This window comes from Heteronotia binoei, chromosome 15 (genome assembly GCF_032191835.1).
Source record: "Heteronotia binoei isolate CCM8104 ecotype False Entrance Well chromosome 15, APGP_CSIRO_Hbin_v1, whole genome shotgun sequence".
Taxonomy (NCBI): domain Eukaryota; kingdom Metazoa; phylum Chordata; class Lepidosauria; order Squamata; family Gekkonidae; genus Heteronotia; species Heteronotia binoei.
In genome coordinates this window covers 41,959,538-41,987,392 of record NC_083237.1, presented here as the reverse complement: position 1 = coordinate 41,987,392, position 27,855 = coordinate 41,959,538, and the positions used below count along the sequence as shown (strand labels likewise).

The following is a 27,855-nucleotide window of genomic DNA, read 5'->3' as shown; positions in this document are numbered from 1 at the left end:
TTGAAGGTCATCTACTAGGGCAACCAATACCATCTCCGTCCCGTGACCTGGGTGGAAGCCGGACTGAAGTGGGTCAAGGATGGAAGCGTCCTCCAGGAAAGTCTGAAGCTGCCTCGCCACTGCCCTCTCAATACGTTTGCCCAAAAAGGGCAGATTTGAGACCGGCCTATAGTGTGCCAATTGGGCCGGGTCTAGAGATGGTTTTTTTAGGAGGGGCCGGACCACGGCCTCTTTAAGTGGCACTGGAAAAAGCCCTTCTGTTAGGGATTTATTTATGATATCCCGTATAGGATATCTGAGATCCCCCTGGCAGGATTTAATAAGCCAGGAAGGGCATGGGTCCAATTTGCAAGTTGTTGGGCGGGCAGATAAGAGGATCCTGTCGACTTCCTCCAGGCTGAGGGGGCTGAAACCATCCAGAATATAATCCGAAGACATGCTCGGGGCCTCGGTTGCGTTAACTGTCTCAAAATTGACGGGGAGGTCGTGGCGGAGTGATGCGATCTTGTCCGCAAAATAGTTCGCAAAAGCCTCACAGCCTATCTCCAATTCAACAGAATTTGGTCTGCCCTGGGGCAGAGTGGTCAAGTCTCGAATTATTTCAAACAATTGTGCCGGGCGCGAAGTTGCGGACGCAATCTTAGCCGCAAAGTATGTCTTCTTTGCGGATTTGATTGCCATCTCATAGGTCTTCAAACTCTTTCTATAAGATGTTCGGGTCACTTCATCTCGAGTACGCCGCCATTGCCTCTCTAGTCATCTGAGGTCCTGCTTCAATTGCCGCAATTCCTGGTTGAACCAGGGAGACGGTTTGAGGCGGGGGCGCAGAGGACGCCTAGGCGCGATCTCTTCGATAGCCCTGGAGAGTCCATCATTCCAGGACTCAACCAGAACCTCCAGGGAATCGCCAGTGGGCCAGGTATCCCGTAGAGCCATCAGGAACCGTTTCGGGTCCATCAGGCTCCGCGGGCGAGCCAAAATATGCTCTCCGCCTAAATGGGTTTGGGGTGACATATCCACATGAGCCTTGAGGGCAAAGTGATCCGACCATGGCACTGCTTCCATTGCAATATCGTTCACTTGTACTCCCTCCGCGAAGACCAGGTCTAACATGTGTCCCGCCTGATGAGTGGGCATTGTAACAACCTGGGAGAGTCCTAGTGTCGCCATGGATGACACTAGATCCATCGCCCGGTCGGAGGCCGCGTCGTCGGCATGAACATTGAAGTCACCCAAGACCAGTAGCCTTGGGCACTCCAACGCCCAGCCCGCCGCGGATGGTAGGGATGGTAGGGCGGCAGCTGGTGCGTTAGGCGGTCGGTACACCAGCCAGATCACCAACCCCTCCCCAACGTCCCACATCAGGCCAGCACATTCAATGCCTGGAATCTCCGGGGCCGGGAGAGCCCTAAAGGTGTAAGCCTCTCGTATGAGTAATGCCACTCCTCCCCCCTGCCCGCTAGTCTGGGACTGGTGGAGGACCGAGTAACCCGGGGGGGTCATCTGGGAGAGAGCCACGGTCTCCCCATCTCGCACCCAGGTCTCGGTCACGCAAGCCAGGTCTGCATCCTGCTCCAGTAGGAAGTCTCGAAGGACACCTGTCTTATTGTTGATGGACCTGGCGTTGCACAACACCAGTGTCAGAGGCGGGTAGGTTCGTCTGGTCCCACTACCTGTCACCATTGGGATGGGACGCAGGCTGGAAGGTGGTCGAGCACTCTCATGTCTCAGCCTCCTTCGCTTGTAAATCTGCCTGATCCCACCGTCATACCTTCCCCTCCCCAGGGAAATAAATAATTCCACATTTATTTCAAAAACACTATGTAATTGTATTACTGGCAGGTTGTTTTGGCAGAAGTCAAGACTTATGCTGCCCTCTCCCATCATTAGGCACTGGGGTCACAAAAAAAACAATTCAACCAGACAGCAAAGATCTCCACAAACAGTGCACTAGGGATTGAGTTACAGAAAACTATAAACCACAGCAACAAAATCTATCCAAGTCATAACATAGCATAATGCATAAAGTGAGTTGAAAAGGCAGATGAAAAGGAAATTTAAAAAGAAGGTGACACAGATAATAAACATTGCAACAAACTGCAATCCTGTCCCTGTAGGGGTGTGAAATCAGATGCTGCCAACCCAATAAAATAACTGATATTTCCAGGGTAAGTTTGGATCAGCAATACCTGATTTTGTGAAAGTCCCACCCCCTCTGGTGATCCCAATATTCTCACTTGAATAATATAATAATTGGGAATTAAACTTAAATGGACTCTTATTTCTTTGGGCAGAAGACCTGGCCTCTGGGTTCCACTCCAGAGGTAAGGTCTACTACCCATAAATAAGGGCCCTTTAAAGTTTAAGGGCAGTGCACCAGCTGGGGATTGGGACAAGTTCCTTCTCCTTCCCCACCTTCCCACTGCCTGCAGGAGACATGACTTCAACGACGACCTGGCAACAGTGATTCATGCAACGGTCACCTTGAAGTTAGATTACTATAATGCCCTCTACATGGGGCTGCCCCTGTGCCGAACCTGGAAACTGCAGCTAATCTGTTATTGGGACTCCCTAAGTTGAAGCACATACAGCTGAGGCTGCGGGGACTGCACTGGCTGCCAATTGTGTACCGGATTCATTACAAGTTGCTGGTTATTACCTTTAAAGCCCTATATGGTCAAGGACCTGCCTACCTTAGGGACTGTCTCTCCCCATATGTTCCCCAGAGGGTACTGAGATCTGGTTCGCAAAATCTATTGACAATCCCTGGGCCGAAGGAGGCCAAACTGAAAGCTACAAGAGAAAGGGCCTTTTCGATCACAGCTCTCCACTGATGGAACCAATTACCAGAAGAGGTGAGGGCCTTGCGGAGTCTTACCCAGTTCTGCAGGGCCTGCAAGACTACCCTCTTTTAGCTGGTTTTTTCTTAATGTGGAACCTATTGTACTGTCGTCACGTAAAATTGTAAGATGAGTAACATCGAGACTGTAGCACCAAACTAATTTGTTGAAATTGAATTTGATGGTTTTAATTAGATAGTTTTAATGTAATAATATATATATGTGTGTGTGATTGTAATATGTAATTTGTTATGTAACCAGTGTGTTTTTATTATTGTAATGTTTGTATTTTATGCTATACTATGTGAGCCACTCTGAGCCTGCTTTGACCGGGAGGGCAGGATACAAATTAAAAATTATTATAATATATATGTATTATTATTCATATATATGTATGAAATGTACACCACTAGTATCTATCCACACACACAGTATCAACTTTGGCCTCAGGCACTGAATGCATAACAAAGAGATAATGGTGATAATCCTAAATTGGTAGAATAAAATGTCAGACATTAACAAAGCCAATATGGAACATGAAATCAATCAGGACTTGGACCTCTTTGGGACCTCAACCCTGACTGCTGAGCATGGTAGAGGTTACTGGTGTTGAGGAAACTTGGTCTCTCTCCTTATGATCACCTTATTAACTGAGTTTTCTTTAGATTACTGTATCCATTATCAGAAATGTCAAGGGAGCTTTTCTACCTCAGTGTAGAATATAAATAGCAAATTCTATAGAGATCACTATTATGAACTGAAGTAGGCATTAGCACTGAAGAAACAAAGCTCCTCAGAAAGACAAAGAGATGAAAGGAAGCTCTTGTCAGGGGATTGCCAAAGCTATGAAGAAGGAAACAATAACAGAGTAAATGTAAGTGATGGTGATTCAAAAGATTTGGGCATATATGTAAAAATGAGATGGCTGGACAGCATTACTGATGCAACTAACATGAATTTGAGTGCAACTAACATGAATTTCAGAAAATGGTGGAAGACAGGAGGGCCTGGCATGACTTGGTTCATGGGGTTGCAAAGAGTTGGGCTTGACTGTGTGACTGAAGAACAACAAAAGTAGTCATTCCCTTCAGGGGCAACCAGCATACATTATTCAATTAACAGGCGGAAAAAAGGGGCGATGGGTTTTGCTATATATGCAGCTTTTGTAAAAAATGAACAAATTCTTTTAAAAAGTGGCAAACTAAGCACAGTTATGCACTCCTAAATCCAGTGCAGTCAACAGCCTCAGAAGGGAATAACTGTTTATATTACACTATTTAGTACTTGTGATTTAATATGTTATCCTTAACTATCCCCCTGAAAAGCACATCCACACTTCTCCCCTTAGCTGTGTATTGCAGGAGAAGATTGGCAGTGACAGCCATGTTACCTAATAGCACAATGCTAAAGCAAGTTATACCTCTGTAGGCCCATTTACTTTAATGGATTTAAAACGGTGTGATTTTGGTCAGGATCGCAATGGCTGTAAATTGCCTAGTGTTTTTGTCCTTCTCTGAAGCATCTCTGCTCTCAAGGGATTTCCCAGAACACAGTTTTGACAGTAACTTAATTGATTAATGCTGCATTCTGCTGCATCCTTAAACAGTTACAATGAAATAAATCCAGATAGTATTTGTGAAAAGTGGCTTCAAAGGTCACATGGCTAGGATAGGGCTGTCAATGTACTGTATATATTTATTGATCTATAAGTAGTGATTGGAATAAACTTAACTTCTCCCTCTCTTCCCTTCCAAACAATTGGAGAAATATGAAACTACAATAACACCACTTGCAAATTGCAGAGAGAAAATTGTATTGAATACTTAGAGAGAGGGTGGGAGGGAATCTTTAATATTGGAAATGATACATTCAGAAATGTTAGATGATAGCATATAGTGTTCAAAAGCAGCAGTGGGGGAGGGAATTTAACACAATAGCCAATGTGGTGATTAGGTGGTTTTAGACTCTAGACTTAATAATGGGGGGGGGGGGGTGTTTACATGGAAATGTATACTTCAAATGAAAGACTATAACCTTCAGTTGTGTTCCCTGTAGACCATGTGAGCTTTTATCCTGAACTCTCTTGGCCAAGTACTCACCTGAATGAGCCACTGATACTAAGTAAAATGGGAGATACACACAAAAAAATTACAAGTTATTTCATTTTTGATTGAATACCATGATGTACTGGTAAAAGGAATATAATGTACAAATTGATTATACCGTACTCTGGTTGCCACCTAGGCAACTGCATCATGCATACCCATATGTGCATGCGTTTGGAAAGAATTATCTGATTTCAAAGTGCGGTCCCATCATGTGTAATGCAATATTAAGCAGTGTGTTTTGCTTTCTCAAGATGCAGCCAATGGTAAAAAGAGACTGGCACAATCAAACAACTGTTGTTGAATTCATACTCTTAGGATTTGGAGACCTCCCTAAACTTCAAAGTCTTCTCTTCTTGCTGCTCTTAATGACGTACTTGGCAACTATGGTTGGGAACCTCCTCATTGTTCTGCTAGTTATAACTGATGAACAGCTTCACACTCCTATGTGCTTCTTCCTTGTAAACATGTCTTTTCTGGAATCCTGCTATAGCTCCACCATCCTGCCTAAGATGTTGGCTGGGCTCTTGAATGGTGTTGGGGTCATCTCTATCAAAGCCTGTTTCATGCAGTTTTTCATCTTTTCTTGTTTAGGAGGTGCTGAATGCTATCTCCTCTCCATGATGTCTTATGACAGGTACTTAGCAATATGCAAGCCTCTCCATTATGCACTTTTGATGAATGGCAGATTGAGTTTCCAGTTGGCAGCTGTATCTTGGATCAGTGGAGTTTTGGTCAGCACAACCTTGACTGTAAAAATATCATGATTATCCTTCTGTAGCTCTAATGAAATTGATCACTATTTTTGTGATATTAGTTCTGACATCACATTTCCTGTAGTGACACTCATTTATTTGAACTATCAGGTCTCATATTTGCCTGTGCATTCACTCTACCTCCCTTTCTTCTCACCCTGTCATCTTATGTTTTCATAATCATTTCTGTCCTCAGAATCCCCTCCACCACTGGGAGGAGAAAAGCTTTCTCCACCTGTTCATCTCACCTCACTGTGGTTGCCTTGTATTATGGAACACTAATGCTTGTTTATATGGTACCCAGATCCAAGAATCTAAGAGTTGTATAGAAAGTCTTATCCCTCTTCTACGCAGTATTGACTCCTCTGGTCAATCCCCTGATATACAGCCTAAGAAACATGGAAGTGAAAGAAGCCATGAGAAGGGGTTGCAAGAGGTTTATAATATATATGACACTACAATAGATGTTCCACCCCACTGGAATTTTAGAGACTTTGGGATCCATAGAAATGTATGAATTCTCTATTGCTGTGGATTGTACATATATGGTTAATTTCCCTCTGTGTATAATAGACTCTTACTCAGGTCTTTATTTTCAATAGCATTCTTTCTTTTCAACAATTTTAAAATTTGCTTATATTTTAAGACATCATTTTGACCAGCCATCTGACTTTAGTTTTTTGGTTGTTCTTATTTGTTGACACTCAAATATTCAGGAGCTGATTCTCAAAATGTTGCTTCTAAAAAAAAAATTGGATAAACAAAAAATATACAACACAACTCCAACTCTGGGGTGGTCCTAGATCAGTGAAGCCTGCTCAGTAAAAGTCACATGCTATGAGACATGGATTAAGATCTATGAATCAAGACCCTTCTGTTTCTTACCCTTCAGCCCATGCCAAATGCTCATTCTTCAGACCACATCCTGCAATAGAGGAGAAATAAAAGCTCAGCCTAGATAATCCCAACCTTCCTTTCTTGCACAAGACAAAACGTTAACACACCTGCATCCTCTGAAGAGCCAGCACACCTGCATCCTTAAAAATACAGAACTCTGTAAAATCATTAAGGTCTATTTTGTACCAAGTACCTTTAGACCAGAAATTATTCACAATGGGAAAACACTATGGAACTGATATCCAGGTTCACAGGTTATGAGGAATGTTATATCCTTTATTACTTATAGCTGCATGACCGGTATCTGCAACTCGAAGTATATTTTTCCAACTAGTTGGTACATCAGGAGTAGATTCTCTGGAAAAAGAATAAACTTTTCACAGTTTAACATGCTAGAACACTATAATGCATTGTATGTGGGGGTGCCGTTTAACAGCAATCCAAAACCTCAGTTGGTTTGGAATATAGTGGGTCAATTTTTAAAAACATCTCATAGTAGTGTGCATATTTCATAGGTTCCTAAAGACTCATCAACTTGCAGTTTGTTCCTGGATTTAAGCTGAAGTGCTAGCAATGGCCTTTACAGTTCAAAATAGCCTTGGATCACAGTTTCTGTAGAGTCACCTTGGGTTGGATCTAGCCAGCCTCTTTACTTCATCTCACCTAATACCTCTCCTTACTGCAGCCCCCACCCAACAGGGTTTTTAGTCATGGAGTTTTGTTTTGTTTTATATAAAAAAAACAATTTTATTAGGTTATCCAATAGCATACAAATAATTCAAAAAATCAGATGCTATACAAAAGTAAAATATCACAGTCTTTCTTAGTATAACAGTTATAAAATAGGTCATATAGTTTTGCATTAAGTATTTCTAACTCTATAGCATATTGCAAGGTTGTTCAGCTTGGCTTTTGGGCAAATTAGATTGACCATCCACCTGGCCTTAGAGAGAAACATTTTTTAAAAAACCCCTAAAGAGACTATATGTGTAGTGATGCAGTCATTCACCATACCAATAAAAAAGGTCAAATTAGGACATTAACAAAGATAAACATTCATGAATCAAGATAGAGGAGGGTTTAGTGCAAGTTTAAACTTCCAATTGAGATATGGTGTCCATAAAGAGAAAGAGGATGAACCATCAGGATTCTCATATTGTTTTTTAGATTCAGTGATTTTTTTCTAAGGTGAAGAACTCCCAGATCTTGTTGCACCACTTTTGGAGAGAGGGAGGGTCTATGGATTTCCACTTGGTAGCAATTGCTAACTTAGCAGCAGTAAATATCAAGGAAATCAGTAGAACGCATGGTGGGCCACTATGATGGAGGGTTTAGGCACGAAGTGCTCTTGAAGCTGGTTCAAGATGGTCCGGTATGGCATGTCTTTGAGGTTGGCCAGAGCCAGCAGTGAATGAGCAATCTCAAATGTCGAGGGACCACAGACATGGAAAAAGGTGACTCGCTTCTTTGCCTCGTCCATGATGTCCAAAGACTCCATAAAGAAAGCGAAGCGAGAGGCATAGGATTCCCAGTCTTTGGTGGTGGCATCAAACTCATTGAAGTGTCTTGGAGCGGCAGCCATGTTGTCCGGTGGCGGCAACGTGGCAGCGGTGGTGATGCGGTGGCGGCGACACTCACCAGGATCCCACCTTCATCACCAGTATAATGTACTGGGTCCAAAGCATCAGGATGCCCAAGAAATAGTGAATTCAGCTCTTTATTCAGTAATTCAGCATAGTGAGATAGGAACAGAACTGTCTGGCAGGACCAACAGCCCTGCTTATATGAATGCAAACCTCCCCACCCAAAAACCCATTACCATTATCCCATTACACACAACTATAGGAATAGCTGGCCTAACAATCCCTGATCAGCCTCCTTCTTGAATCCCATTGCCATAATCCCATTACACACAACTATAGGTTAATGGCTGGCCTAGCAATCTCTGATGGACTTCCTTCCTGAATCCAGGTGGCTACTGTTTTAGGGTCTCAAGCTGGCCTTAAGACCAAACTCCAGTTCCAAAACATAACAGAGCTCCTGCTAGAATTCCACTCTTGAAGACAGATATCCATCAAACAAAAGATACTTTCTGTGTTTCACTCCAACTACGGTCACACATTTGTAGACATTTAGGTGCAAGTCTGTCTTTGTTGCACAAATCTTTGGTGATTAACTGCATGTCTTGTATAGCTTCACACCCAGTTGTATTTCTTATTTGTATTGATTTACTACTGTTGTTTAATTACTGCTGATTTTCATCATTCTTTAATACATTGTTTTTAATACACATTGTGATGTACTGTAAGCTACCTGAAATGCCCCATTTTTGGTAAAAGATGGTGTTTACTTTTTTGCAACTAACAAATCAATATGTTCAATATTCTTCAAGAATGTAAGGTCTGTTTCAAAGAACTGGGATTAAAATCAGACTCACTTTAAGTGAGGCTCATATCTGTGGTGAGAAGGCATAACATTCCTTTTCTCACCAATTGGTCAAGCCCCTTAAATCAATGGGTCAGGAAGGCTACATGTCTGACAAAATTAAGGACAGTGAATCTTCCATTAAGTCTTCCACTGAGCCCCAAAACCCATTATATGTGGACATTATGAATAGAATAGATCAGATGGAACAATGACATACAAGGAGACCAGAATTTAAACCATTAAGGATAATGTTCTGAAATATTGCAGATCTATATTTTAATGAAGAAATAAAGCAGAATGTGATTCAAGAAATGTGTTACTAGACTATTTTTCAATGTCTCTGAGGTCTGAGGGTCTTTCTTTAAATGACAGGTACTACTGGGATGAAGCTTCGCAGGGACATAACTTCACACAGTCCACCCTCTGAAGTTCCCATTTCCTTCAAGAGAACTGAATTGGAAATTACTCGTAATTCTGGGAGAACTCCAGGTACCATCTGGAGGTTGGCAGCCTTCACTCAGAGATGAAACCTCATTATACCACCTTAGACCAAGTTTTCCTACACAATAATCTTGGTGGTCATATAGAATGAACAGTAAAAAAACAAATGAAGATGAAAATAAAAAAGCGAAAGAAAATAAATGTCTAGAGCTAGAGTGGATTTTGGCGTCTAACAGAATGTTCAAAGTTGTGACTTTCTTAGCTCCTGCAAATGGTGGAGGTTTCTGCTGCTGAGGGAATAAGACCAAACTCCCATCTGAAAATCTGATTTAAGTGCCTTTCATTTCTGTAGAGAATTACAGCACCTATGAGAACTGTCAAGAAACATTTTCTACCTCATAGTGTAGTTTATAAATTAGAATTGAATAGAAAGTCACTTTTTTATGGACTGACATAGACCTTGGCTCAGAAAACAGAACTCTTAGGATGAGTACAGAGAGGTAAGATAATTTCTGACTGGGTAAATATCTAAAGGCTGGGAGGAGAGGGTGAAAAAAAGGAGATAATGCTACAGATCCCCATCAATCATGGAACAGCAAAGACCAACATACAAGAAACAGATCCAACTGGTGAAAGGAAGTGGGCTTTGAAACATTTATTAAATGATCAATGACCTATCACTTGGAAATGTTTTCTTGCACCTCGGTCTTTTGGTGATCAGACAGATATGCTGAAAGTGTTATGCCTTTCCCCCACAAGCTAGCTTTCATGTATTTGGTATTTAGGAGAAGTTACCTCCCTTCCCATTTGTCAAAATGATGGTTGGATCAAAAGATTTCAGAGTGGGGGCTGCAGATTTGGGTTCTGTGACATTTTACCTTCACATGTACAGAATGGGGAGTGGCAATGGAATTCCTGACGTTCCTAATGCCAGATACAGGTATAGAACCCAGCCCACAACACTGTACACTAGAATAAAGTCTACCTTGAATGCTTTCCCAAAGACAATTACTTTGTAGTAGACTACAAAGTGAGGTCTGTCCTACTGTGTAATATTTATTATTCTAGGCAATGATACAAGATTTCATTTACTGAACCATCTCTGGTCACAGTGATTCTGCAGATGTTCACATCAGAATCTCTTAAAAATGATGTTTAAGTTAATTATGTTTAAGAGAACAGAAGGTATGTCTTTCTGTTGGAACAACTACCTTCCATATATAGCTTGGTAGGTCCAAGACATAGTTCTAAGCCACAGAAATGAATGATTTGATTCTTGTTCATATATATTTTATATGGGAGGGAAGGCAGTATGGTATAGTCTGATCTCATTTGATCTCAGAAGCTAAGTAGAGTCAGTAGTTGGAAGGAAGATCACCAAGGAAGTCTCTGCAGAGGAAGGCAATGGCAAACCACTTCTCACTTCCCATGAAAACTTCTTGTTAGGGTTGCCATAAGTCAGCTGTGGCTTGACAGCACTACACATACACACTTTATAGGATTTCTTTTCATTCTTAAAGTTGACCCAAAATACATATTCTCCCTCATGCAAAAATATTAAATGGAGTCTCTTCCCCTCCCCCCCCCCACAAGATGTATCCGGTGGCAAACAGTGAACAGCAAAATCAAACGGCAGTGTCTGAATTCATCCTCTTGGGATTTGGAGATATCCCAAAGTTGCAGATTGTTCTCTTCGTACTGTTCTTCATAATTTACTTGGCAACCATGACTGGAAACCTCCTCATTGTTTTATCTGTTTCAGTGGATCAACACCTACACACTCCTATGTATTTCTTCCTGGGCAATCTCTCTTTCTTAGAGTCTAGCTACAGCACAACCATCATGCCAAAGATGTTGGCTGGACTGCTGACAGGTGATGGAAGTATATCTGTCAAAGCGTGTTTGATACAATTTTTTATCTTCTCTTTCTTGGGAGGAGCTGAGTGCTACCTCCTGTCCGTAATGTCTTATGACAGGTACTTAGCAGTGTCTAAACCACTGCATTATGCCACAGTCATGAATGGCAGGTTTTGTATGCAACTGGCAGCTGGGTCTTGGGTAAGTGGAATTCTGGTTGGCACAAGCATAACTGTCCGGGTATCAAAATTATCTTTCTGTGGCCCTAATGAAATTGATCATTATTTCTGTGATATGATCCCTGACATAAAGCAGATTTCCTGCAGCGACACACATTTAGTGGAACTCTCTGCCTTTACATTTGCCTGCATTTTTACCCTACCTCCTTTTCTACTTACCCTGACATCTTATACTTTCATCATAGCTACTATCCTCAGAATCCAGTCTATTACTGGAAGGCAAAAGGCTTTCTCCACTTGTTCTTCTCACCTTATTGTGGTTGCCCTGTTTTATGGAACACTCATGCTGGTCTATATGCTCCCAAGGTCCAGGAATCTCAGATACATGAAGAAAATCTTCTCTCTGTTCTATACTGTCCTAACTCCCATGGTCAACCCCCTGATATACAGCTTGAGAAATAAAGAGGTGAAGAAAGTTTTGGGGAAAGGGTTCAGGAAGTTCTCATTCTACATAACCTTTCAAAAATCTAGAATTTAGACACTGAGATGAACAGACAGGGATCAGACGTAATTTGGTAAAATAGCTTTTGGCTAGTTCCTTCTCTTTGTGGGGAAAAAAAAGTAATCTTATTTTGAAAGATTTATGGATTTTTTGAAGCATACAATTATGTTATTGAATGTTGTGCATTTGATAGCCAATGTGGTATATTGGTTACAGTTGATGGACCAAGATCTGGAAGAATTAGGTTCAGATCCTCATACTGCCATGAAGTTCGTTGGGAAATCTTTGGCCAGTGATGCCCACTTAGATCCTCACAGGATTGTTGTAAGGATAAAATAGACAAAGGAAGCTGAAAGACAAGGAAGAAATGCACTGAATAAATAATACTAATTATATTTGATAGATAATTGACTTTAGTTTTTCATTCCTACTGCTACTTTTTTTTTACTGTCACATTGCTACTCTAATGTTATTGATATCTTTTTTGTAATTTTGTTAGTACTTGCAAGTTGCCTTACTGGGTTGTTTTTAAATAAAAAGTAAAATATAAATTAAGTAAATGTATAAAATGATGTGATTCTTTACACACTCCTACTTTGTCCTTACCTGCTACCATTAAAATAAAAAAGTAAAATGCAAAATCCCCTCCGTTTCTCTTTGAATGAGTTCTAGGGAAAGTGAATTTGTCATGAAGGAATGACTTTAAAGGCTGGTATTTCACCCAATTACTTCCCACAGTTTAACATAGGCAGCTGTTGGTTGAATTCCCATGTCTGGATAACTTCATAGGACCAATCAGTAGCCTGAACTGTGCCCAAACAATTTGATAGCCAGTATAGTTGGCTGGAATGGGTTACTGCTAAATCCTAGATTCCCTCCAGTCAGCTTTTTCACTCAACCTCAAACAATTTTCCTCTGAATTCCACCCCCCACACACACACAGACACATGGATTTTGCTTATATATGTTACAGGGACCCCAGCTTAGCTTTTTTTGGGGGGAGGGGGTCATTGATCAACAGAAAAGCTGGTTGGATACAACTTTCTGCTTCCTCATGAAGGTAATTTGTGTGCATGTAAGGATCAGATAAGATGTTTCTGGTAATGAGGTTCACCAATGGGTCTCCCACTCAATTCATGTCCTCTCCATCACACTGGTGAAGTTTATTGGTTCATTTGGTTGGTGAAGGAGTTGTCTGATGACTCCAAAACCTATCTTGATCATTCATCAGCATACACTTGTGCTAAAATATTTTCCCTCATGTCTGAAGCTCACCAGGGTCAGACCTGGTAGTAAATGAATGGTAGGCCACCAAGGAATACCAGGCCCATAATGTGGAAACAGACAATGACAAATGACTTCTGAATATCCCTTGCCTTGAAGGCCCTGTGGGTTGCCATAAGTCAGCTGTGAGTTGATGACACTTTCCACACACCACTGCTTTCTTCATCAGATTTACCCAAGAGTTGTGCCTAATCCTCTTTTCTCTCCATCCCCTTCTGTTGCATGGATAAAGATAAGTCATTATTTATACCGTTAACAGTTTTGAGAGTATTGGACAAAAGGCAGACAATAAGTATGGTAAATAAATAAATGAATAAGGTTGCTTTCAGCTGTTGATATGAAGGATGACTTTAGCAGAATAGTGACAACAGTAATCTGACATCATGCACTTGTTGGCAAGTGGCCCAAATAGTATAAATTGGCTTTAAATAAATTTTGACTCTAAAACTCAGCTCAAGTAGATTGTACTTGACCCTTATTTTTTTTTTACTTCAATGTCTTAAGATTGATAAACTATATATAATGAAATATAAAGCTGTAACTCACAGCCTATTTAACAGAAAGAATCACCAGTGTGGACTGCCACATAGAAGGGTAAACATTTTTGGACAGGTAAGAGGTGAGCTGGAATAAGGTTACACATGTTCCCCTGTTCATTAGCTTCAGAATGTGTCTTTCTGTGCTACCATCCATATTGTCCAACTATGCAGTTCTGGAAACTTATCTACGTTTTAACTTTTTGCAAGAAGGAACAATGGTTGTTGGTGCAGACCACTACCCCCCAAAATTGGTCTTGGGAGTTAGAAGATCCATATGAACAGCATAACAGACAGAGTATGGGTCCACAGTGGGAAGCTGGAATCATCAGCAACAATTGCTATTTCAAGGAAATGTTAGAGATTTGAAGTTTTCAGAACTTCATGTTTGGTGGCAGGCCAACAATCATGTGTCTTTATTACACACGATTATGTGTGACTTCTGGTTAAAACGTTAAGTCCCCTCTTAGACTACATAGCTTGGTTCATGTCATTAAGTATTGTCTCCTCTAATTGACAACATCATTCCAGGGTTTTTGACAAAAAAAAAAGTATTTCCCAATGCCTGCTAGCTTTAACATGAGAAGTCAGGGATTGAACCTGGAGCATTCTGCATGAAAAATATGTCTAGTACCACTGAACCACAGTGTCAGGCGATGGAATCTCAAGGTGGTATTCATTCAAACAATGTATACTTTATTGGAAACTCATAGCTAGATACAAAAGTTGAGACTAATGCCTGGGACCAGGAGGTTCCTAGTCTTAAGGAATCTACATCAAAAGATTTTCTAAACAAAGCCACTATTCCCAAAACATGAAGGGAGGGAAGGTGCAAACTTTCACACAGGGGCTCCAGCTTATCTTCTTGCCCTGGGAAGATGCCTGGCGGCCGTGTTATCTACCAACGGTCGCATTCTTTTGTTCTATGGTAACACAAGCAAAGTTCACACACCAGTTGCTACCTTCTTTGATATGCGCAGTGGTTACAGAATAATAAAAGCATCTGGTTAGTATGGAGAGTCCCATATGGTTAGTATTCTATATTGATATTATAAAGACATTACAGAGCCTGACATACTGCCCCCCCCAAGCTTGTGTTCGGGGTTTGTCTGGGTGCATTAGGTAGAACTTTTTCAGGAGGAGAGGGGCTCGTAGGTCTGGTGATTTGATCCACTCATCACAGCTGGGAGGGAAGTACTTCCAACGGACTAAGTAGTATAATACCCCTTGCTTTATCTTGGCATCTAATATTTCCTGCACCTCTTGATGACTCTGACCCTTCACTTGAATAGGTGCAGGCATCGTTGGGTGAGGGTGCCATGACATAGGTCCAGGATCTTTTTTCAGGAGACTGCAATGGAAAACAGGGTGAATTTTACTAAACATCTTTGGTAGGTCTGGTTCTATAGTTACTTCATTTATTACTCTTTTGATTTTAAACAGTCTCAAGTACTTGTATGCTAATTTCCTGGACGACTGGGGTAGTGGTAAGTTCTTGGTTGAAAGGAACACTGTGTCCCCTACTTTGAAGTTCCACTCAAGTGAGTGTTTTTTGTCAAACTGTGCCTTATAGTCTTGTTTGGCAGCCTCCAAGTTTTCCTGGATCTCTCCCCACCCTTTGGTAAGAGTTTCCCACCACTGTTGACAAGAGGTGGGTGGGTTGTTGTTGTTGGTTGCAGGCAAGTTGGGGAAAGATTTTCCTTCATACCCACTTACGATTTGGAAAGGGGTGGTCTTTGTCGAGCTATGTAGGTTATTATTGTAACCATATTCAGCAAAAGGCAAAAGGTCCACCCAGTTGGTTTGTTGGTAGTTGACAAAGCACCTTAGATACTGTTCAAGAAGAGATTTCACGCGTTCTGTCTGCCCATCCATTTGAGGGTGGTAGGCAGAACTCAGGCCCTGTTCGATGCCCACTAATTTACAAAACTCCCGCCAGAAGTTGGCAATGAACTGTGTGCCACGGTTGCTAATGACCTTGTCTGGGAATGAGTGTAGTTTAACAACATGTTGAAAAAACAAGCGAGCCAGTTTCTTGGCGGTGGGAAGCTGCTTGCAAGGAATAAAATGTGCCTGCTTGGAGAAAGTGTCTACCACCACTAGGATCACCATCTGCCCCTGAGAGGCTGGTAATTCGACTATAAAGTCCATAGACACCACTGACCACGGCCGCTCGGCAGTGGGCATGGGGCAGAGTAGACCGGGAGGTTTTCCTCCTCTCTTTTTTGCCATGATACATGTGGGGCATGAGGCTACAAACTCCGAGATGTCCTTTTTCATTTGGAGCCACCAAAACTGTCTATTTACCAGGTGCAGCGTTTTCACCTAGCCAAAATGTCTCGCTAATTTGCTATTGTGGCAGTGCTGCAGTATTTCCTGATGGAGGGCTTTTGGAACGTACAGCTTCCCCTCGCGGTACCAAAACCCCCCTTCCCCCTTCACTAGTCCTTCGGGCCGCTCCTCCCCCTCTTGTTCCATCTCAGTGATCAGTTTACTGCCCCCCCATGGTTCTGGTTTCCCGGTCTTTTTTCCTGAGCGGGTGGACACTCCCCCTGCTACCGCCGAAGGGGGGATGAGAGAGTCTATTGTCTCTTCCCTTTGACTCTCGTGCTGGGGCAGCTGGGAGAGGGCGTCCACCAAAAAATTCTTAGAGTCTGGGATGTGCTGCAGAGTAAAGTCAAATTTGGCAAAGAACCCCGCCCACCGGATCTGCTGGCGGTTAATTTTCGGCACCCAGTAAGTGCCTCTAAGTTTTTGTGATCTGTCCATATTTCAAATGGCCCTCTTGCTTCCTCTAGCCAAGATCGCCATGTTTTCAGCGCAAATGTTACTGCGAATGCTTCTTTGTCCCACACCGAGCAATTGCGCTGCTTGTTAGAAATTTTTTTGGATATGTAAGCGCATGGTCTTAATCTGCCTTCCGAATCTTTCTGCATTAATATTGCTCCGACAGCTACATCGGAGGCGTCGCATTGCACCACGAAGGGTTTCAGTTTGTTTGGGTACGCTAGAATGGGTTCACTAGTGAACAGTTGCTTCAGTTTGTCGAACGCCTGTTGGCATTCAGGAGACCATGCTAGTTTAGTCCCCGGTCTACTTGCCTCAGGGCCCTTTCCCTTAGTTTTCAATAGATCAGTTAGTGGCAACATTACTTTAGCGAAGCCTTCCATGAACCCACGGTAAAAATTGGTGAACCCGAGGAAAGATTGGAGTTGTCTGCATGTCGTCGGAGGTTCCCAGTCTAATACCGCCTGTATCTTGACCGGGTCCATGGCTAATCCCTTCCCCGAAACTCTGAATCCCAAGTAGTCGAGTTCCTTCTGGTGAAACTCACATTTAGACAACTTGGCGTAGAGCTTGTGCTCTAGCAGAGTATTGAGTACTTTCCTCACCAACTTTATATGGGAGGGTAGATCTTTGGAATAGATAATGATGTCATCCAGATACACCACCACCCCCTTGTACAGGTACTCTCTTAGTACTTCGCTGATAAAGTTCATAAACACTCCGGGGGCCCCTTGCAACCCAAACAGCATCACTAAATATTCGAATTGTCCCAGAGGGGTATTGAACGCTGTTTTCCATTCATCTCCGTCTTTAATTCTGACCCAGAAATATGCGTCTCTAAGGTCTAACTTGGTAAAGATGGACCCCTCTGACACCGTGCTTAATAAGTTCTTAATAAGGGGGATGGGATGATGATGATGATAATAATAATAATAATAATAATAATAATAATAATAATAACAACAACAACAACAACAACAACAACAACAACTTATATCCTGCCCTCCCCGCCTAGGCAGGCTCAGGGCAGCTAACAACATATCCATAAAATAGTTATACAAAAACTTTAAAATCAGCATTATCTTAAAAACCGTTCTAATTCACATTTAATATAATTAACATAATTTAACAATAACAGTGGATATGCATTTGACATGGAGATGGCATTTATCCCATGAAAATCTGTACAAAGTCTAAGCCCCCTGTCCTTCTTCTTCCTGAATAGTACCAGGGCTGCGTGGGGAGCCGTGGCCGGTCTAATGAACCCTCGTTTTAAGTTTTTATCCAGGGATTTCCTCAATTCCGCCTTTTCTGCCCAATCCATGGAGTATAGTTTTGCTTTGGGTAGTTCTTGACCCGGGATGAGCTCTATGGCACAGTCTGTGCTTTTATGTGGGGAAAGTTTGTTCGCCTCCTCCTCACTAAATGCTCTAGATGAGGTTAAGAATTATCGACCGATTTCTCTACTTAATGTCGACTATAAAATCTACGCCACAATATTGGCCCAACGATTAAAGAAGGTTCTCAGTACCATAATACACCCAGATCAAACGGGCTTTCTCCCAAAAAGATACATGAGAACCAATGTTCGTATATTATCAGATATTCTAGAGTATTATGAGTTACATAGAGATAAGCAAGTGGCGTTATTTTTCCTTGATGCTGAGAAAGCCTTCGATAATCTAAATTGGGAATTTATGCTGTTACTTCTAAGACTTATGGATGTTGGGGATGGCTTCATAAAAAGTATCCGAACTATTTATAGCAATCAAGTGGCTAAAATAATTCTCAACGGGGATCTGACAGAGGAGATCAGGTTAGGGAAAGGTATGAGACAAGGCTGTCCTCTCTCTCCGCTATTATTTATTTTATCTTTGGAGATATTAAATAAAGCTATTAGAAACAACAACAAAATAACTGGGTTGAAGATTAAGGGTGAAACATACAAGGTTCTAGCTTACGCGGATGATATGGTTACAATTCTGCAGAATCCTCTAGAATCTGTGGATGAGATGTTAAATGAGATAGAGGAATATGGGAGAGTGGCGGGTTTAAAAATGAATAAACAAAAATCAAAAATAATCACCAAAATATGATATCACAAGATATTGCTGACCTGGAGAGAAAAACAGAATTCAAAGTGGAGAAAAAAGTTAAATACTTGGGTATAATTATGATGAATAAGTGTAGTAATATATATGACAATAACTTTATACCTTTACTAAGAGAGATCGAACTAGATACGAAAAAGTGGAGCAATCTGAAGCTATCCTTTATGGGAAGAATTGCGTTGGTCAAAATGAATATTCTACCAAAAATGATGTTCCTATTCCAAATGATTGATTTCGTGGTTAGGAGGTCCCTATTTGCTAAGATTGACCGATTGATCCGTTTATTTGTTTGGCAAGGAAAGAAACCTAGGATCAAATGGAAGATTCTAACAGATAACCGAGAAAATGGTGGACTTGGTCTCCCTGAATGGGAAACCTATCATTTTGCATGTGTAGTACTTTGGCTGAAAGACTGGATTACATTAGATAACAAATGAATTTTAGCTGTAGAAGGCTGTGACTTACAGGCAGGATGGCACGCCAATCTATGGTATATAGGTAAAAACCAAAAATACTTTACTAACCACCTGGTTCGCAAGGCGTTATATGAGGTTTGGACAAAGATAAAAAGGAAGCTGTACCATAAAACACCAAGGTGGATATCACCAGAAGAGGCATCAATACAACCGCAAATATGGAATTCTAATAGACCTATTAGGTATAAGGATTTGTTGGATGATAAAGACAACTTGAAGGGGAAGGAGGACCTGGAAGCTGCAGGGTTAAAGATACATTGGTGGGAGATGAACCAGATAAAAGCAAAATACAACAAGGATAAAGTAAGAGGGTTCACCAAAGATAATTTTGACTTCGACAAAATACTTTATATGGATAAAGATAAAGTTATTAAAAAGGTATATAACTATATGATCCAAATAAAGTTAGAAGATGAAACTGTTAAAGAAACTATGATTAGCTGGGCTAAAAACCTAGAAAAAAATCTTAACCTAGACCAATGGTCTCTTTTTTGGAAGGTAAATTACAAGATACTTAAACCAGTTAATTATAGAGAGAATTTTTAAAAACTTTTTCATCGATGGCATATCACCCCGATACAATTATCTAAATTTAATACAAAAGTGTCACCTATGTGTTGGAAATGTGGAGAAAAGATAGGTACGTATTATCATATTTGGTGCTTGTGTAAAGCTGCAAAAAAATTCTGGGTCAAAATTCATGGATTGTTAAAGGAAATCTTAAATATAAATATACAGATGAAACCGGAGATGATGCTCTTATCGACGGTTAGAAAGGAGGTTCCACAGGAAGATGAGTACTTAACAGTCTATATCTTAACGGCGGAAAGAATCATGTTTGCCAGTTACTGGCGACAGGAAACTTGCCCATCCCGGGTGGAGATTATTGATAAAATTTTACATGCTGCTGAAATGGATGTCTTATCCAATCGGTTGAAAGGGGTGCCGAAATGTGATATTTTTAAAAATTGGGAAAAATTCTATAACTGGATGAAGAAACATTAATTGGAGGGACGAGAAAGCGACCAGGGTAATTATAACTATGTCTAGAAGTTTACAATATGTTTTTTTTTCTTTTTCTTTTTTGACTTTCAAACCCAATTATGAAAATTTATTATCTGTTTTCTTGTCTTTGTAAGGCCACATCCACACTCCTCCTGTATACATAGTTTGTAATTTGTTTCTCTTTGGATTATTGAATGCTGTAAATTGCTATTGGTTGAAGAAATAAAAGAATGATAAATGGGGGAAAAAAAATAAATGCTCTACGTAAGTCCCGGTACTCCTTGGGGATGGACCGCACCTCCTCTATGGTTAAACACAGTCTCTCATTCTTGGGGGGAGGCGCGGGACCCCACTCTAATGACCAGTGGTGGTGGGTACATGTCAAAGTCTATGGTCTGCTCTGCCCACTGGATGTTCGGTTGGTGTTTTGCTAGCCACCCCACTCCCACCACCACATCAAAAGACGAGGAGGGCACAATTACAAACACTTCCATGTCCCAATGTTTCTTAATCCCCACTGGGAAAAATTGGGTTTCTTCTACACACGGCTCCCCCTTCATTACTGTCCCATCCATCTGTTCAAACTGGAGCGGGTGAGGTAGGGGAGTCCGTGCCAATCCTAACACTTCTACTAGCCTTGGGGTGATAATTTCCTTAGTGCACCCTAAGTCGATTAGGGCCCACGTGTGCATAAATCGTTTTCAATTGGGGTTTAATAAAGTCAAGGGGACCAAAAATAGTTCTCCGGATATTCTCACCCGCAGTGGTGCCGGTGTGGCGTCAACCTGCCTTCTGGCACCGCTCAGGGCATGTAGTTTTCATTTCCCGCTGGCTCCGATTCTTCCTTCGACTCGTTCCCTCTTGTAAAATCCTCGTCAAGCACCGCTGATAGTGCGGTGTTGCCCTGATTGGGCTTTTTCACCTTTCCCGGTGTTTTCTTTGATTTGGGTGCTGTTGTCTTCAGGGCAAAGGGGGGGGGGGCGAGGTTTCTCGGGGCAGTACCCTACCAAGTGCCCGGGGTCGCCACATCTGTAGCACTTGCGTGTGGAGGGCCCCTTGGTGGAGCTGCTTGGTGGGGTTGATTTCTTAGACTCAGTCTTTGCCCCCGACCGAGCCTCATGCCCCCCTTTGCTCCCCTCTTGTTGCCGTTGTAGAGCCACTCGCTTCATGTTGGTCTCGACTTCTCCCACCAGTTGCATCCACCCCACCAAGGTGTTTGGACGGGCCTGGTGGAGCGCCCTGTCTTGGAGGTTAGACCTGAGGCCGCTCTGATAGGCTTCAATTTTCATCATTTCGTTCAAACCTCTCATTCGCGCGCAGTGGGTTCAGAACTTCGCCGTGTATTCCCTCAATGATTGGGTCCCTTGCTTCAGCTCTTTCAGCACGGTGAGAGCCCAGGTCTCATGGAGGGGGTCCTCGTATTGGCGTAGCATTGCTTGCAGGAACCCATGCACGCTCCTCAGTTCTGGGCCCCGGGCTTCGTACAGGCTCACGTACCACCTCCTAGCCGCTCCCGTCAACTTTGATCCCAAGTAGTCCACCCGGCTCGGATCAGCGGGGAAAGTGTTTCCCCAGTAGTGCATGTAGCTAGTGGCTTGGATGGTGAAGTACTCCACTTCCTCCGGGTCTCCATCGTACTTGAGGTCGAATTCCCTGGACTTCCCTGGATCCCAGGGTGCTGGGCCCCCTGGAGGTGGGGCGGGTGGCACAGGTACCGGCAGTGCCGGAACTGCTGGAGGTTGTTGAGCGGGCAAGTCCGGTCCATGGGGTTGCTGCCATTCTATCTCCCACAGGGTCTGCAATCGGTCGATTTGTCGCCCCACCTCCCTGGCTATTGGTTCGGTGTTGCTTTGGATCTCTCCCCAGAGGTCCTTTGCCAATCCTTTCATCTGGGTTTTCACCTTCCCTAGGATTCTTTCCTCTAGCCAGGCGGCCTCACTCCCTCTCCCGGGGCCCTCGTCTCCATCCTCCTCCAAATCGGGTAAGCTTACTCTTCCCCCGACTCTCCCGAAGTTGGTTGGATGAGGAGGTTCTCATGACGGGCTGGGGCCACGTCCATCAGTGCCGTGGAGGTTCTCGGCTTCCACTGCTTGGGGCTGATGAACAGTGTCTGGACGTAGGAGGGGGACTCGATCCCTGCAGCACGCCTCGGTTCAAGGATGTGCCATGGGGGAATTTTTGGTTCCCCTGGAAGTTCTCCGTTCCCCGGAACTTTTTCAGCCATTCAACTTCAAAGTGGCCGGTTCAGATAAACCCCTTTTTTAAGGGTTTAGTCTCAAAATGTCAGGCAATGGAATCTCAAGGTGGTATTCATTCAAACAATGTATACTTTATTGGAAACTCATAGCTAGATACAAAAGTTGAGACTAATGCCTGGGACCAGGTGGTTCCTAGTCTTAAGGAATCTACATCAAAAGATTTTCTAAACAAAGCCACTATTCCCAAAACATGAAGGGAGGGAAGGTGCAAACTTTCACACAGGGGCTCCAGCTTATCTTCTTGCCCTGGGAAGATGCCTGGCGGCCGTGTTATCTACCAACGGTCGCATTCTTTTGTTCTATGGTAACACAAGCAAAGTTCACACACCAGTTGCTACCTTCTTTGATATGCGCAGTGGTTACAAAATAATAAAAGCATCTGGTTAGTATGGAGAGTCCCATATGGTTAGTATTCTACATTGATATTATAAAGACATTACAGAGCCTGACACGCAGGCCCTCTCTGCTTTGCCTTCCCAGTAGATTGCAAGTTCTATTACTGAAAACATCAAGGGAAATGTTCTTCTTTTCTACAAAAAAAAAAAGAAATAACAATTCCATGGAGACATGGAATTTAATTTCACCTTATTGTGAAATTAAATAGGGCTTGAAAGTATTAAAGGGAAATCTGTTTAGAAAGAGAAGAGAGAGATGTAAGTTATCTAGCAAACACTATTTGAAAAAAAAAAGAATATGTATACTGGAGTGGAACAATAAGAGATTCGGATTTTTCAGTAGGACTAAGTATGCAACATATTTGTCTATGGAAAACAACAAGATGTGGCTTTAGGTTATGGAACAGGTCCTCCTAGAGCTTCAAGAAACTGTTTCAGCCATACGGTAAATCACAGTTTAATGATTTTTTTTTTTGCTGGTCTACCACATGAAGGGATCATTATGTTCTCATGAAGACAATGGAGGGAAGGTGGCATAGTATAGTCTGATTCCATCAGATTTCAGAAGCTAAGCAGGGTTAGTACCTGGATGGGAGACCACCAAAGAAGACTCTGCAGAGGAGGCAATGGCAAACCACCTATGGGCCATGAAAACCTCTTGCTGGGGTTGCTATAAATCAGTTGTGATTTGAGGGCACCTATGAACACATGGAGGCAAGCTTTTTAAAATTTTCCCTGCTGCTTTATCAGGCTGATCACTGAGTGGTAGCAGTGGTACGAACCTAATTCCAATGAAAGACCTATCTAACCAAATATAATACATCTGGGGAAAATAGAAGCAGAACTGAAGTCTAGTCCTTTTCATTGTTTACTTTATCAAAAATTGATATTTATAGGTTAACTGACCCTAAATCTGAAGATTCCGTTTAGCAGAAAAGGCCATTCACAGACCTATCCTTCATGAATGATTCTGATTTCTTTTTAAGGTTACACATCTTGTGTTTTCTACGTAAGTTCATGGCGATCACCATACTTTGCAGCAGCAAATGCTGTAAGTTAATTATGAATGGAGTACTTTATTTAATCTGCCTGTATGGGTTGGCAGTCAGCTTCATTGGGTGACTGCCAAACTCTAAGGTTATGAGAGAAAAAAAAATTAAGTCTGCATTTTCTCCCAACGATGTTTGAAATTTAGATCTCACATACATATATGTACAAAAGAATTGGCCTTATACTTAGTCAGACCATTGATCTATCAAGAACAATGTTGTCTACTTTTACTGGTATCAGCTCTCAGATAGATATTGTACACATCATCTCTTCCATGATCCTTTTTAACTGGAGTTGCCACCGACTGAACCTGGGGCTTTCCTACATGCAAGGCAGAGGTTCTACCACCAAGAAAGCCATGGCCTGTCCCCTGAATCATATCCTTCTTTCATCTTTTTCTAAAACAACAAAGCCACAGATGTTTGTGCCTTTTTAAGAGACAGATGCTTCAACCAGTTGTTTGAACTGGTTGACTTTTTTTTTTGCACCAAGTCCAGCTATCATTGTTTATATGGAGTGAAAACAATTGTGCATAGTTTTCCAAATGTGACTGCACAGCATTATAGATGGGCATTATGATACTGGACATTCATTTGACAATTCCTTTTCTAATAATCCCTTCTAGGGAAATGTTTATTTTTTCAATCTGCCACTGTGCACTTTGTTGATAATTTTGTTTTTTGTTTTTTTTTAACCATTTGGAATGCTTTATTGAGTTAAGAAGTGCGATACAGATATAACAAACGAAAACCATGAGTATGCATCAAATATCAAAACATGACACCATGAAACATTACAGAGTGCAGTTACGAAAGTAATTGACAGGACATCAATATAGCGTGGTATGAGGCATTGGGGATTCTATTATCAGCATAAACTTTATCAATGAAGGGTCTCCATTTTTCTATAAAATTCGAGGAAGCAGTTTGTTGGGAACGATGAGGGCCTAAGTCATAAGTGAGTTTATCCAGTGCAAAATAATCCCACAATTTTAACCACCAAGTTTGTCGTGAGGGGGGAGAGTGTTGTTTCCAAACTAGAGCTATTGCAAATTTAGCAGCCACAAACATGAGTGAGATCAATTCCTCTGCAAATTCAGGGATATTTGAGTTATCTAGAAGATTTAAAAGGGCAAATTCGGGCGTAAATGGAGGAGAGTATGATGTGAGTTCTTGTACTTCTTGATAGATTTGTCTCCAAAAGCTATTTATGATTGGGCAATGCCACCAGGAGTGGAGAAAAGTACCCCTCTGTCCACAGTTCTTGAAACAGAGGGGTGAGATGGAAGACGAGTGTGCTAGCTGCACTGGGGTCCGGTACCATCGTGTGAGGACTTTAAGAGCTTGAAGTTGGACATTCATTGCTTTCGTTTTATATATGGAAGAACCCCAGATGGCTCGCCATTGCTCCTCAGTTAGTTCTATCTGCAAATCTCGAGCCCAGGCACCTTGATAGGAGTGCGGCTTTGCATTAAGGGGGCTGAGTAGCAATTGATATATTTTTGAGATCAGTCCTTTGATCGGGATTGAATCACCGAATAGGATCTTTTCAAAGCCAGCAAGGTGGACGCGCAGAGGGGGACTGAAGGAATGTGTATCTAATAAATGTTTAAGTTGAAGGTATTCAAACCAGGGTAGTCAGAGGTCAGAGTCAGCCTCCAGAGTCATTTTATCTTTCAGTACCCCCTTAAGAAGAACATCAGCAAATCGGGTCAGTCCTAGACGTTTCCATTGCATAAACGAGTCTTTACTCAGCGCCGGAGCGAACCAGGGCTGTCTAACAAAAGTGGTTAAGGAGGAGGTCGGGGGAGCTAACTTATTACAGTGTTTACGCCAAACCTGCAGCATGGAGGCCAAAAAAGGGTTCGGAGAAGAAGAAGTATTGACGCGCTTAGACACACACCAGAGTTCCTCCTGGAAAGAGGGGGCCCTGAGATAAAAATCCTCGATCGACTTCCAGTCCGCCACGTAGGAGGACCTATAATATTTCACCAAATTAGTGAGGATAATAGCATCATGGTAGTTTGAAATATCTGGGACAGCTAATCCACCCAGCGAAATAGGCCGTCTACTTGAGGCAAAATTGAGCCTTGGCTTCCGATGCTGCCACACAAATTCATTTATTTGGGATTGCCATTTATGCAGCAGAGAGGCTGGAACACACAGAGGGACCGCCCATAAGTAGAACACAATCTTAGGTAGAATTAATGATTTAATTAGATAGATGCGCTCCAAAAGGGTGAAAATTTTTTTCCACGAGTGGGATAGGAGAGAATTGATAGATTTGGAAATTTCTGTCTGGTTAACGGTTGGGAGAGTAGTGAAGTCTAACGGGATGTGAACACCAAGGTGTTTCCAAGATTTTTTAACCCATTTGTATCGGTAGTGCTTGCTGATAAAAGAAATAGAGGTAGAAGATAGAGTAATGGGGTGCAAGAGAGATTTATCAAAGTTTATGGTGAGGCCTGAGGCGATAGCGAAGTCCGAAAGATGAGAGTGAGTTGCTGGAAGTGACGAGGAAGGGTTGGTAAGATACAAGGTTATATCATCTGCGAAGAGACTAACTTTAAAAGCTTCGGTCCCCATGAGAATACCATGGATGCGAGCATCGTTCCTGATTTTGATGGCCAACGGCTCAATTGCAAGAGCGAATAGTAGGGGCGAGAGAGGGCAGCCTTGCCGTGTGCCTCTAGACAGACTGAAAATAGCTGAGTTTAAGTTGTTAATTTGAAGTAGTGCTGAAGGAGAGAGATAGAGGGAGTCAATAAGAGTACGAAATTTGGGACCAAAATTCATTCTTTCTAGTAAGGAGTGCAGGTAGAGAGGTTCGACCGAGTCAAAGGCCTTCTCTATGTCTATAGATAGGATACAGGCATCCTGAACAGCTTTGGTTTTGCAATGATGAATCAAATTCAGTGTTTTTTGGGTGACATCAGTTAAGTCACGACCAGGGATAAAACCCGACTGATCAGAGGCAATATAATTTGCCATAAAACTATTCAGTCACCTTGTTAAGATGCTAGTAAAAAGTTTGTAGTCGGTGTTTAAAAGAGATATCGGTCGGTAAGACTTGGGGTCTAATTCATCTCTCTCTTTTTTGTGTAAACAATAATTTTGGCAAGACTCCAAGACTGAGGGACTGAGCCAGAATCGAGAATATAGTTAAAAAGAGATAGTAAGTAGGAAGATAATGTAGAAGTATAAGCTTTATAAAATTCAGAAGTGAAGCCATGCAGACCCGGCGATTTGTTTGTGCGCAATGATTTGATGGCTTCAGCAAGTTCCAGCTCATCAATGGGGCGGTCAAGACACTTTCTGTGGGCTTCTAGCAAAGTGGGGAGTGTAGTAACGGATTGAAAAAACTCAGAGATCGCTTCAGGTGGTGGGTTCTTGGATTGGTATAGAGAAGAGTAGAATTGACTAAAAATATCTAAAATAGACTTTGAAGAAGTGCATACAATGCCTTCGCGATTTCTGAGACCCTTCACATTCAGGTTGGTGGCTTGCTGTTTGGCTTTCCACGCTAGAAGCCTATGAAATTTTGGGCCCCGATAACAAAAGGCTTGTTTGGTAAATAGCAGATTACGTTTGATTTTTTGAGTATCCAGGGCCTCTAACCTTTTCCTTTCTTCTTGCAAGTGCTGAAATGTTTTTTGTTGCAAGTGCGTTTATGTTGGAGTTCAAGATCTTTGATTTTCACAGTCAAGAGGTTAATAAGATGTTGTTTTTTCTTTTTTTGGGTGGCAGCCAATGCAATAATTTTGCCTCTTAGGAAGGCTTTGCACGCATCCCAGACTGTTGGGGAGGGATGTCGTCAGAAAGATTGTGGCTAAAAAATTCCTTAATTTCCTGTTCGATTAGGTTGAAAAGTTCTTTATCTAATAATAAATAATTGTCAAGTCTCCAGGAAAAGCTACGGTCATATTGTACAGTTTTCTTAATAGAGCAGGT

General features: G+C 42.0%; 1 protein-coding gene across 1 annotated transcript; it reads left to right on the top strand.

Moving 5' to 3' along the window:
• Positions 1 to 11,058: 11,058 nt before the first annotated feature.
• Positions 11,059 to 12,039, top strand: LOC132583574 (olfactory receptor 10A7-like). Its single transcript, XM_060255196.1, has one exon. It carries the CDS (start codon positions 11,059 to 11,061, stop codon positions 12,037 to 12,039), a length of 981 nt encoding a protein of 326 aa, XP_060111179.1.
• Positions 12,040 to 27,855: the final 15,816 nt, after the last annotated feature.